Raw genomic sequence first — 13,496 nt, 5'->3', positions numbered from 1 at the left:
GGAGTAGGATGAGATAGTGCAAGGCAAAAGGAAGAAAAGGTAATACCACGAAAAGTCCAACAATGAAATTATCAAGAGGAGCTCAACTATCTGATTTTATTACCTCTATCTGCTGTAAAATTTTTGTTGTAATTTTTTTGCTAGTGAATTCATCTGGTGGAAAAGTAAATTGAGGCTGCTCATCACTGTCTGTAAAATTAAATAATAACATTAATAAAAATTTAAATTGACTTGCTTTAAAAATTCTATAAAAATGAAACAAGGCTTCTTACAGACCTTCTTGGGATATTCTTGAATAAGGGTCACTTGCAACTATATATAGAATACGCAGAAGCTGAAGGACATCTTCTACTCCACAAGAGTTCTGTCCATTGCCTGCTTTGGCCTGAGGTTGTTCTTTTGCTAAATTAAGAATATCACTACTTTGAAGAGTAGAAATGGCCCCCTGATTTAACCCAGACTTTGTTCCATGCTCACAGAAATCCTGTAGAAACAATTAGCAAAACTAGCTGTTAATCAGATTTTCAAGAGAAGTAATGCATCATTCAATATTAATATTACTTTGAAAAGGCTAGACGTTTTCAAAGTATCACATTTTTTTTTTTTCTTTTGCGGTTTTTTGGCCAGGGCTGGGTTTGAACCCACCACCTCCGCCATATGGGGCCGGTGCCCTACTCCTTGAGCCACAGGCACCGCCCAAAGTATCACATTTTTAAATAAAAAAGTATTACATATAATGAAAATAAATATATTCTAAACCATTAAAATTCTCAAAAAAAAATATAACCACTATAATCCACAGTTCAAAGTCTGTACTCAGATTCAATGCCACAGTCATATTTGAAACTTCAGCATTGCTACATTTACAATGTTAATTCAACCTCCCAATGAACCCCTCTTCCTTAAAAAGCTTTTAAAGCTGCAAAATAAAGCACAAAAGCCATTCCCAATAAAAATAGTGTTTTAATGCCAACATGTACCTTATATGCAGCAATGAGCTGAGAACAATTTCTGTTTTTCCTAATACTTTTATTAGTGCCAGTTAATTTCCAGTGGCGCAGGAAAGCGGCATCTGCATTCTTCTGCAGGTAGGTTATTAAGTCATTCTTTGGTAATTCATCAGTGCCAAGGTACTGTTCCACATGCTCTACAGACCAGCAACCCTACAATAGGAAAAACCAATTGTTGGCCTTTCCTATTTATGAAGTCTAGATTTCACATATGAGGCAGTTTAAAATCATGCTCTTAAACTAAAGAAATCCATGTTAGTCATTTTTCCCTCAAATGTTCAACTGCAACCATGTTAGTTTTACTTTTTTTTTATTGTTCTTTTACTAAATAACCAAGACTGATTTTCTAAAAATAACTTACCATTTTTCCATTTTCCTTTTCTTTGTCAGAATCCTTCATTTCTCTGTACATGATTCTAAACATGAAATATTACTCAAGTTAATCCATAAATCAAATTACTTGTGATTATTTTCTATGAGGATTCAATATATAAATGATTTCATTCATTCAACATATGCTTGCATTAAACACTGAACTCAAGATTTTTTTTTTTTTTTGTGACAGTCTTGCCTCAGTAGAGTGCCGTAGCATGACAGAGAATTGCCTAAGCCCAGGAGGTTGCTGTGAGCTGTGTGACCCCACAGCACTCCACTGAGGGCGGTAAGTGAGACTCTGTTCTCTACAAAATAAAATTTAAAAAAAAGGTTTTTCTGTGTCTAGATGGAAAGGGTAGGAATGACAATGATCATGACTTTAAATAATATGATGAGATCAATTTGTAAACTCTAATCAAAATGGAAGGAAGGGAAAATACAATTATCACCTTCTATCTCAAAAGGCCCTACATTACTATTCTTGGGCAGTATGTAAGATTACTGGTGATGTTCAGAACATCAGAAAACTTCCTACCAAGTCAAGTTACAACTAGAATTATGACACAATTGTTTTTATATATTATTTTCTTTTTTATTGAGACAGAGTCTCACTATGTTGCACATGGTAGAGTGCCGTCATGTCATAGCTCACAGCAACCTCCTAAGTGATTCTCTTGCCTCACTCAGCCTCCCTAATAGCTGAGACTACAGGTGCCCGCCACAACACCCAGCTATTTTTTTTGTTTTAGCAGTCCCAGGCCCAGTTCGAACCCACCAGCCCCAGTGCATGTGGCTGGCACCCTAACAACTGAACTATGGGTGCCCAGCCTTAATATTATTATTTTGTAAGTTATAGTTACTGATTACTTACTATATCCTAAGGAATAATACAAACAGTCTACATGTATTAATTCACTGATTGCAACCATTCTCACAACCATTCTCATTTTACAGATAAGGAAATTGATGCATAAAAATGTTAAATAAGGGTGACATCCGTGGCTCAAGCAGCTAAGGCGCAGCCACATACACCAGAACTGGCAGGTTCAAATCGGGCCCAGGCCTGCCAAACAATGACAACTACAACCAAAACATAGCCAGGCGTTGTGGTGGGTGCCTGTAGTCCCAGCAACTTGAGAGGCTGAGGCAAGAGAATCGCTTAAGCCTAGAAGTTGGAGGTTGCTATGAGCTGTGATAGCACAGCACTCTACCCAGGGCCACGGCTTGAGGCTGTCTCAAAAAAAAGGTTAAATAAATCTTCCAAGGTCACTGGTAATTCTTTGTTGAATGAACAAAAAAAAAAACAACAATAGCCAGGCATTGTAGTGGGCACCTGTAGTCCCAGCTACTTGGGAGGTGAAGACAGGAGAATTGCTTGAGCCCAGGAGTTGGAGGTTGCTGTGAGCTGTGATGCCACAGCACTCTACCCAGGGTGACAGCTTGAGACTCTGTCTCAAAAAAAAGAAAAGAAAAAAACATCAACAAAATTATTCATTCATTGTTTATTTGCTTGTCACCTAGGATAGAGTGCAGTAGCATGATCACAGCTCACTGCAGCCTCAAGGTCCTGAGCACAAGTAATCCTCCCCTGCCTTGGCCTCCCAAACTGCTGGGATTACAAGTGTGAGCCACTGTGCCTGGCCCCCCAAAAAGAAATATTTAGTATTTCATACACGATCCTAATCAAAGAGTTCAAATGATACTTTTTTCAACAATTATGTAAGAAGCTAGACTAGACTGTTTCCAAAGGTCCTTCCAGTTCTAAAATTTAACCATGCTACATAGGAAATCAGAAACACTTATCTGTTCAGAAGTACAGAGTTTACTCCTTTTTATGGAAGTAAAGGAACAGAAAAACCAAATCTTTTCCTATAATCCAAATTATGAAAACATAAAGCTTCTTGGCTCATATACCATGACAAAATTTATTAAAACATTAAGTTAAAATCTCTTACGTGTATGTGGGCTCCCAAATACGCCTAAGTTTATCTGATTTCACATTGCCATTACAGGACAACTGAAGCAATTTTTGCACATAGTAAAAGATGGTTGATCTGAAATTGGTGAGTGGTAATTCAACTTCTCGAGTTGTTCCAAGACCCGTTACTTTCAAAGTCAGGGCTAATCGAGGTGATGGAGTACATTCAACTTCTTCCAAGAGCTCTGAATGAGGTGTCCCTAATAATTTTGAAGACATGAGAAAACAATTATACTAAATAAGCAGTCCAGAAAGGACACTGCACTAGATGACAAGGCCACATGAAATCCAAACACTTCTGCCATACATTAGCTAAAAGATGTCAGCAACTTAAAACTTTCATGGTCTCATTTTTTATTTTGTTAATGGGAATAACAACATCCAAGTTACTGAAAGACAGGGTGCTAGAATAGAATATAGGTGTATGAAGAGCGCTCATTTTTATTTGAAAATACATACCAAATATATGAATAGTTAGAAAACATTTTAATTATGTCAATGAGAAAACTGAAATTATCCATAATTCTATATCCACAGAAAAAAAACACACACTCTGCGGCAGTGACTTATCAGCCTTTCACTAATACTGAATGAGTGAATTGCGAGGTAAACACATACAAATATAATTATAGGTTTATAATGTATTTGGTGGCGAACTCATTAGCTCATGAATCTTTTCTTCATATCATGATACTTTCCTAAAACTTTATTTTATATACTGCATGACATCCCACTATACATTAATAGAGCCATGTCCCCGTTACCGGACATAATTAAGGTCATTTCTAATTTACTGACAATGTAAATATTTTTGCAATCATCCATGTATACAAAATGGTACAGGGCTAATATTTCTTTGATATAAATTACTAATGACAAAATTACTTAATTAGAAGGTATGAAATATATTACCAAACAACTCTACACAAAGTCTGTCCTACTTATACTCTCTAGAGGTTTTCCTTTTTGAAGGACCTTGGAACATCTTGATTCAGCTTATATCCGTTCTCAACATAGAACACAACAATAAAAAGCATACCCATTTTCCTATTTCACATTGCCATGTAACACAAGTATCATTTTATCAGTTAAAAAGTATATTCCACACTTAATCAACAATTTAAATCCTCTCTAAGGATAACATACTGATTATAGCAGTTGACATCTGTTGAGGCACACCTTCACGCTTAAGACAGGTTAGGTGATTTTGCCCGTCTATCAGCTTCCTGTTGCTGTAATATTATCACAAGCTGGGTATTGTAAAATGACACAAATTTATTATCTTAAAGGTCAAAAGTTTAAAATGGATTTGAAGGGTTTCATTCCTTCTAGAACTTCATTCCTTCTAAACAGGCTCTAGGAAAGAGTCTGTTTCCTTGCCTTTGATAACTTCTAGGGGCTGCCCACATTCCTTGGCTCGTGAGTCCTCATCGCTTCAGTCCCCTTCCTTAATCATATGTCCTTCTCTAAGCCCCCTGCCTCTATTGTATAAGGACTCTTGTGATTACATTGGGCCCATCTTGCTAATCCAGGATAATCTTTCCATCTTAAGATCCTTAATTACATCTGCAATGTTTCTTTTGTCATGATTAGGGTACAACCACAGGTGCCAGAGGTTAGAATCTAAACATTTTGGGGCAGCCACAAAGATACCTATTACACACCATGAAAACAGTTTTAAGGGATGAGGTTGTCACACAGGCCAACTGACTCCAGAGAACATGACTGAAACCACTTGCTATATATTCCTGTAGCAAAACTAGTCTAGAATATATACACTAGTTTTATATAGAAGATAGAATATATCTTTTGCAATTTTGATACAGTAGAAACAAGAGTAAAAAAATTTCTCACCTTTCAAATGGGGCTTTGCTTTAAAAGTTGCACAAATACAAAACACATAGTGTTCATTAAAATTTTTAAAAATTTGTAATTTGTTTTTTTTTTTTAGAGACAGAGCGTCAAGCTGTTGCTCTGGGTAGAGTGCTGTGACATCACAGTTCACAGCAACCTCCAACTTCTGCGCTCAAGCGATTCTCCTGCCTCCGCCTCCCAAGTAGATGGGACTACAGGCACCTGCCATAATGCCCAGCTATTTTTTGGTTGCAGTCATCATTGTTGTTTGGTGGGTCCAGGCTGGATTCGAACCCTCCAGCTCAGGTGTATGTGGCTGGCACCTTAGCGCGGCTTGAGCCACAGGCTCCAAGCATGTTCATTTTTTTTTTTTCATCTAGGTATTTTTTTTGTGTGTGTGTGTGTGGGGGGGGCACAGAATGGGGGAAAGACAGGGTCTCTGGGCTAGAGTGTAGTGCAACCTCAAACTGCTGGGGTCCAGTGATCGATCCTCCTACCTCAGCCTCCTAAGCAGCTGGGATTACATGCATATGTAACTACACCTTGTTACATGAAAAATTATTCTACATTTTTATAAAGTTTTTTTTTTCATTTTTTTTTTTAGAGACAGAGTCTCATTTTGTCACCCTTGGTAGAGTGCCATAGCATCACAGCTCACAGCAACTTCCAGCTCTTGGGTTTAGGTGGTTCTCTTGTCTCAGCCTCCCGAGTAGCTGGGACTACAGCACCCGCCACAACACCTGGCTATTTTTTTGTTGCAGTTAGGCCAGGGCCGGGTTTGAACCTACCACCCTCGGTATATGGTGCCAGCACCCTAGTCACTGTGCTATAGGCACTGCCCAGAGATAAGATCCTTTTATAGAGGCCAGGAGTTCACACTGGTCTTCAACTCTTGGCCTCAAACAATCCCACCTTGATCTTGACCTCCCTAAAGTGTTAGGACCACAGCACCTGGACTCAAAATCTGTAATTTTTAAAGGTCATGAGGCTAACAGATTGTTTTTCCTAAAAATGTTTAGTTCTACCCTGTATATACAAGTAGCACCTTACTTTTCAAGCTATATATAACTATCTTATTCAGTATCTATTAAAATAAATCATAAAACATAATGTACCTGGGGGAGGAATTTCTAGATCAGTTGTCTGTTGTACATTAGTACGACCAGGTCTAGGATCAAAAGCAGGAACCAAAGCAGAAAATTGTCTCTTTAGCACATAATCATCATCCCATGTTCTCCGGCGTCCTCCTTTAGTTTCATACTCTTCTTCTTCCTATTAAAATTCCACATGCAAGTATTACAGGAAGAAAATTTTCATTATTGCAAAAGTAATGTGCTATCTACTAAGTAGTTGTTCATAGCTGATGTACTTCTTCTTTTTTTTTTGTAGAGACAGAGTCTCACTTTATAGCCCTCAGTAGAGTGCCGTGGCCTCACACAGCTCACAGCAACCCCCAACTCCTGGGCTTAAGTGATTCTCTTGCCTCAGCCTCCCGAGTAGCTGGGACTACAGGCGCCCGCCACAACGCCCAGCTATCTGATGTACTTCTTTACATAGCCGTACTTCTTAATCACAAAATAGGCTAATAGAAATAGGTAGCGGTACATATACTTCTTAGTGTTTCACTCCATCACAAGTAAGTTGGATCAGCGGTGGTAAAATGACAAAGAACCATTCACACATATTGTGCCAATGTCCATTTCCTACCTTTGATGCGACTGCACTATTAGGCGATGTAAAATTAACTATTCACTAGGAGAAATTTGGTGGAGGGTACATAAGATCTCTGTAGTATTTTTGCAATTTCCTAATGAACATATAATTATTTTGAAATAAGATTTATAAAAATGTAAATTTTATTTCCTAATGCATTATTTACATACAAAATAAAATGGGACAGACAGTACCTACACTTCACTAAAATTAAGTTTCAAAACAGATCAAATTGACATTTGACAGACCTGGAGCAAGAATGGCTGGGTTTGGACCCTATGTGTAACTTTTAGCAATCACTTCATCTGAATACTGGGGCAATTAATGCTCAAAGTGTTGTTGAAAAAATTAATACATGCAAAATATTAAGAACCGTGTTTAGTACTTGAAGTGATCAGTGTTAGCTAGAAGACTACTATTATTACAACTACAAATATTAGAAAATATCTATTAATCATTTTAATATATGCTGTTACCAAAAGGCCAAGATGAAGGGGTTTGAAGTATGAAACTCCTGTATGCATTATGCCAGAGCAGTCATGGATTTTATCTGGAATAAGGAACCAAGCAAAAGTAGTTTTCTTTCTCTCTTTGGATACTCTCTTCCCTTCCAGCCCTCTACATGCTTTATTGGCATTTAGGGCATTTTGGTCAATGCTTTACTATCAGAAGAAAAATATATATACTGTAGGAAAGATAAACATGAAGATATTACCTGCTCCCCAATAGGTCGGCTCCCTGCTCCAGCAGGGACCTGTGGTAGCTGCGAGGTGACAGCATGGTGTGTTACATCAGAGCGGGAGCCAGCTCGACGCTGCAGAGATGGACGTCTCAGAATCTGAAATGTAAAAATGGCAAGAGATACATATCTAACTATTTGATGCATACGTATTTCCATTCAGCCTTGCCCTGAAATTAGCCCGTATTAACTAGCGCTTAGAAACTTTTTCTTCATTAACCACCTATAGAAAAGTTATACATTATTTTAAATTCACCATGCAATTGCCTTCATAAGAAATATGTTAATGTACTATTTTGTCTTCTTAGCAACATATACATGTATGAAAAACATTTTAAAATATATTCACCCCCTTAAAATTCAACCTTTTTGGGAGTGGGGTGGGGGGGGGGACAGAGCGTCACTCAGTAGAGTGCCATGCCGTCGCCTCATAGTTCACGGCAACCTCAAACTCTTGGGCTTAAGCAATTCTCTTGCCTCAGCCTCTCGAGTAGCTGGGACTATAGACGCTGGCCACAATGCCCGACTATTTTTTGGTTGGAGTTGTCATTGTTGTTTAGCAGGCCTGGGCTGGGCTCGCACCCACCAGCCTCAGTGTATGTGGCCAGCACCCTACTCACTGAGTTAAAAATACTGAGCCTCAATTTTTTTTTTGACCACCCTACTCAGACTTGGGTACTCCTTTTTTAGGTTAACTCTAAAGGTTAGGGCAGATTATTCTTTTACACCTTCATGTGACAACTACTGAGAAAATAGATGGATACTTTGGGAGGCGCAGGTAGGTGGATCAGCTGTGCTAAAGAGTTCGAGATCAGCCTGGGCAAGAACGAGACCACATCTCCAAAAATTAGCTGGGGATTGTGGTGGGCACCTGTAGTCCCACCTACTTGGGAGGCTGAGGCAAAAGGACCGCTTGAGCCCAAGAGTTTGAGGTTGCTGTGAGCTATGATGACATAAGACTCTATGGAGGGTGACAAAGTGAGACTGTCTCAAAAAAAAAAGAAAAGAAAAACAAAGAAAAAAGAAAATAGATGGACATTGCTTGCAAAACTGTACGTTCCAAAACATTTTTAAGTGTACTGTCAAAGAATCGTGCCAAGAAAGAAAAAATTTTTTGAGACAAGGTCTCATTGTCTCACCCCAGCTAGAGTGCAACTGCACTATAATAATTCACTACAACCTCAAATTCCTGGTTGGGATCAAGTGATCCGCCTGTCTCAGCCTCCCAAGTAAGCTAGGAAAACAGGTGTGAGCACCACCCTTGGCTAATTTTTCTATTTTTTGTAAAGATGGGATCTCACTCTTGCACAGGCTGGTCTCCAACTCCTGACCTTGGGTGTCTCAGAGTGCTAGGACATGAGCCCCCATCCCCAGCCAATATTCTTTAAGATAGTGCAGTTGTCTCTAATTTTACACACTTTACAACCTATTAAAATTATCAGCACGTGACATTGTAGGATTTTCTAATATAAGCACTTTATTTTCTATTAATAGAGAATCATAATTGCTCAGATTAAAAGTGGTTTTCTTTTCTTTTTCTTTTTTGAGACAGAGTTTCACTGTCTCCCTGAGTAGAATGCTATAGCGTCATAGCTACAACTTCAAACTCTTGGTTTGAGCAATCCTCTTGCCTCTGCGTTCCATGGTGCTGGGACTACAGGCACCAACCATTACAACTGGCTAGTTTTTCTACCTTTAGTAGAGATGGGGTCTTGCTCTTGCTCAGGCTGGTCTCAAACCACTGTTTTTTGGTTTTTTTTTTTTTTTGGAGACAGAGTCTCAAGCTATTGCCCTGGGTAGAGTGCCAAGGCACTGCAGTTCACAGCCATCTCCAACTCGGGCTCAAGCAATCCTCTTGCCTCAGTTTTTCTACTTTTAATAGACGGGGTCTTGCTTTTGCTCAGATTGGTCTCAAACTTGTGAGTTCAAGCAATCCACCAGCCTTGGCCTCCCAGAGTGCTAGGATTACAGATGTAAGCCACCATGCCTGGCCAAAAGTGCTTTTGTTAATTAACTACATTTTTCATACTGGTGCTATTTTCCTTGCTTTGAAGTTTAATTATGACTTGGCTTTCCTTTTCTTCAACTCAATTATTAACATCCTATCTTAGTGAAGAGAATGGGGGCCTCTCTCTACCATAACCTCCTCGTATTCTTGGTCCTCCTGATTGTCATCTTCATTTTCATCATCTTCCTCATCTGGTTCAGGCAAGTCCTCATCATCATCTAGTTCTGCCAACAGAGTACTGGCACGGCAGCTATCAAGGAAATCTATAGAACAAAAACAACCTTGTCAACACAATTAAAACACACCAAAGTAACTGTGCATTTGGGTTTTACAAAACAAAGGTAAAATTCAAAAAAGATAAGTATAGAGGCAGTTACTTTGCGATTCTCCCCTAAAATACACATTAAATATATTTCTGAGCCTCTTCTCCAAACAAAAATGGCAGGAGGGGGACAAGTATAAAGACCACACTTAGGGAAGTCACCCTTCCTCCACCACCACACAAACAGGATGAGCAACAATGGGAAACAGTCGCAAATGTGACAGAAAACAAGAGATAATGGACAACTATAAACTAAAGAGGCACATGCCTATAGTCCCTGCTACTTGGGAGGCTAAGGAAGGAGGATCACTTGAGCCCAGGCAGGAGTTTGAGGTTGCAGTGAGCTATGATGATGCCACAGCACTCCAGTCTGAGTGACAGAGTAAGACCCTAGCTAAAAAAATTGAAAAGATAAAAAAAATAGCAAATACATCAAATAATCTGTTGGTAGAAACTGGATGATTTTCATTGTTTTAATGTTTATAAAAAGAACTACTTTTCTTTCTTTCTTTTTTTTTTTTTTTTTTTTTGAGATAGATTCTCAGTTTGTCACCCTGGGTAGAGTACCATGCATCATAGCTCATAGCAACATCAAACTCTTGGGCTCAAGCGTTTCTCTTGTTTCGACCTCATGAGGAGCTGGGCCTATAGGCTATTTTTTTAGAGGCAAGGTCTCACTCTGGCTCAGGCTGGTCTTGAACCTGTGAGCTCAGGCATTCCACCAACCTCAGCGTCCCAGAATGCTGGCATTACAGGCATGAGCCACTGCCCCCAGCCCCTAAGGAACTACTTTTCTAATAGGGCAAAATAAAAGAAATAGAAACATGCTGTATTGCAATCGAATCAAATGTTTTCTTCCCTCTGACTACAGTATGGGGCCACAATTATTTAACTACTGTATTTTCTAAGCACAATTTAATTTGCAAAATTAAAATGGTACCTAATTAAGAAATTACTTCCAAAAGATCTTGATATAATAGCCAAAGAATTTCTCATTACAAAGTTTATTAATCTATTACATTTCTTCTCTTATTGATAAACGTTGTCAAAAACCTGTTATTATAGTTTCATTAAAATGTCATTAGCGACAAAAGGCAAAAAAAGATGACACATAAAAGTTCTGTCTTTGCTTATAATCAAATAATTTTTAATAGTCTCTCATACCAGTTTTTCATCTTATGTGAAGATTCTACATTTCTCAGAAGAGAAAATAATCCTTTTTAAACAAAAGTTAGAAATAGCCCAGGAGAAAATATAATAAAAGCATCATTAAGTAACTAAGTAATTTAAAGTATAACTTACCATATAAAGAATATTCTGCTTCCTGACCCGTGTCGCTCTCGCTAGAAGTTGATGTAAGGCTGGTGGTTAAAGTATTACTTAATGACTGACCAACTGTTAGAACTGTTGTTGCTGTAGCTACATTGCTGCTGCTAGTAACACTGGAGGTTGACATAGTCACTGTTGATGTCGTACCGGGTGTAGTCAAATTAGGGAAACTTTGAGCACCCATAAGAGGAGAAGCTAAAGATAAAAATGAAGCAAATCAGTACAAACAGGTGGGATTGTGGCAACCTTAGAAATAACAAGATTTATATCTTTTAAAGAATGAGGTCATAAGACACTAATAATGGAAAGGCTAAAAAGCAACAACTTTGGGAACCCAACTGAAATCCAACTAAAAATTCTTGTTTTTATATTATTATTTTTCAAAATATTAAGCCTATCTTTTTAAAAAATGTCAAACACGCAATGCAATAATTTCCAATGTATTTTCCAAGGGAATTACTTCAACCTGTTAAGTCACTTAAATTAGAATTTAATGTTCAGATGCTAAAATCAATGTAGAGCCTAAGTAAAAACTGTACCAGTTTTTGTTTGAAGGACTATGATAATATTTAATAATCATCTATTTCCTCACACAACTCTGCTTAATAATTTATCATAAAGGAGTAAAAAATAGAAAAGTATTACTATTTTATCCTTTTAGAATGAAAGGTTATTACACCTGATCTGAATTCTTAAAATATTATGATTCCATAGAACTTTGTATTGTTGAAGTGCTAAATTTGATGGATCTGTATCTGTATTTGGTTAATGATCTAGTTAAAGATTGCAGCAAGACCACACTGAATGAGACCCTACTTTGCATCTCTCAGAATGGAAAAAGCATTGGGTTCCATAAGGAAAAGCTCACTTACTTGCTGTGCTCATCACATTCCTCCCCAAAGTATTAGTGTTGTTATCACTGCTGCTTCGGCTTAGATTCATGTTGTTCGTGGCATTAGTCCGTGCTATGTTTGCCACTCTCCTTACAAAACTCTCCAAGCTAGATGTTTCTCTTGAGGACAAGTTAGGCACACTTGCACTAGAGCTCATTGGGGCCCCCGCAGCCAACAAAGAACTCACTGACAGTCTGTTACTTGCCGAAGAACTAAGGGGTCGTTGTGAAGCAGCTTCTTTATTGGTTAATTCAGATACTGAACTAACATCAGGAGAGCTAACACTAACAATTCCCATTGATATTGCACTAGACTCCCCAGGAGTACGAACAGAACTATCAGGGCCTAATTTCCTTTCAGTATTTTCACTTCCCATTTCCGCCGTTAAGGTGCTGGTGCTCGCACTGGAAGATGACCCTACTTCTGTTTGAGGGATGTTTTCAGCAGATGAAAGAACAACAATTGGCTCATGGACATCAGCTCCTGAAACTATACTGTGTTCCATTACAATTTCTGATTTCCGTTCCGTTTTGGTCGAACCCAAGCTGATGTCGCTGCTACTGGCCACGCTACACACAGAACTGCTGCTTCCTTTTCTACTTGAGGAGCCTGCAGCAGCAGATGTCTTGTCTGGACAGTTGTTTTTCACCAGGCTGCTCCATGATTGCGTTGTGCCTGAAACAGTGGATGAAACAGGTTTGGGTGATGCCACTGTATCAGGGTCGTACCCTGGTGCAAGCTTGAGGTCAAATTTTCCTTCTGCGCCCATACGGTAAGAGTTTGAGCCACCAGCATCCCAGGTGACATCAATCCAGCCTGGAAAGGGACAGGAGTTTGTGAGACCCAGCAGAAAGCAGATAGGAGCGTGTCAGACAGTAGCTCCACAATACCGGATCAGCTTTTCATCAGTGCTGTACTTCTCTGAATTCCTAGTGATTTAAGTTCTGACAACTAAAATGTAAATTTTGAACTCTAATCAACTGAAACATCATTTGACTATAGAATATTCTGCTAGCTGTCTAAAAGCCTGTATTATTTAACTCCCACGATGAAATTAAGGAAAAGAAATGTATGCTGTATCCAAAGTTTCTGGGAAATGTTTTAAATTCCTTTTATTTCCCTTATTACTGAACTATTATCTAGTGATACTTAAAATCAACAGAAGGGTCTTATTTACATCAATTGGGTTTCTTTTTAAAAGAACTATTTTAAAAAATTAAAAAGACTGATACAAATGGCAAAATACTGCCCCTTCAGCAATAAAATCTAAGAAAA

The 13,496-nt window shown here is 38.4% G+C and overlaps 2 protein-coding genes across 6 annotated transcripts in view; one reads left to right on the top strand and one right to left on the bottom strand.

Annotated features, from left to right (window-relative positions):
* HECTD1 (HECT domain E3 ubiquitin protein ligase 1) overlaps positions 1–13,496 on the bottom strand; it is a 108,268-nt gene that overhangs the window by 11,352 nt on the left and 83,420 nt on the right. The window contains exons 25-34 of one of the 5 annotated variants that reach the window (XM_053594896.1): positions 12,201–13,037; positions 11,302–11,523; positions 9,807–9,940; positions 7,646–7,768; positions 6,333–6,489; positions 3,341–3,563; positions 1,372–1,426; positions 981–1,163; positions 277–484; positions 104–189 (exon numbers count right to left, since the gene is read on the bottom strand). In XM_053594896.1, the coding sequence (XP_053450871.1) occupies positions 104–189; positions 277–484; positions 981–1,163; positions 1,372–1,426; positions 3,341–3,563; positions 6,333–6,489; positions 7,646–7,768; positions 9,807–9,940; positions 11,302–11,523; positions 12,201–13,037 (2,228 nt within the window). The remainder of the gene's footprint in view (positions 1–103; positions 190–276; positions 485–980; positions 1,164–1,371; positions 1,427–3,340; positions 3,564–6,332; positions 6,490–7,645; positions 7,769–9,806; positions 9,941–11,301; positions 11,524–12,200; positions 13,038–13,496) is intronic. The other 4 variants (XM_053594897.1, XM_053594898.1, XM_053594899.1 and 1 more) reach the window with 4 other exon arrangements.
* Positions 1–13,496, top strand: part of AP4S1 (adaptor related protein complex 4 subunit sigma 1) — a 93,382-nt gene that overhangs the window by 74,807 nt on the left and 5,079 nt on the right. The window lies entirely within an intron of this gene.

The sequence above is a fragment of the Nycticebus coucang genome, chromosome 6 (assembly GCF_027406575.1).
Source record: "Nycticebus coucang isolate mNycCou1 chromosome 6, mNycCou1.pri, whole genome shotgun sequence".
Classification (NCBI taxonomy): Eukaryota; Metazoa; Chordata; class Mammalia; order Primates; family Lorisidae; genus Nycticebus; species Nycticebus coucang.
Note: the sequence above shows the minus strand (reverse complement) of the source record. Positions and strands in the feature narration are given on the sequence as shown.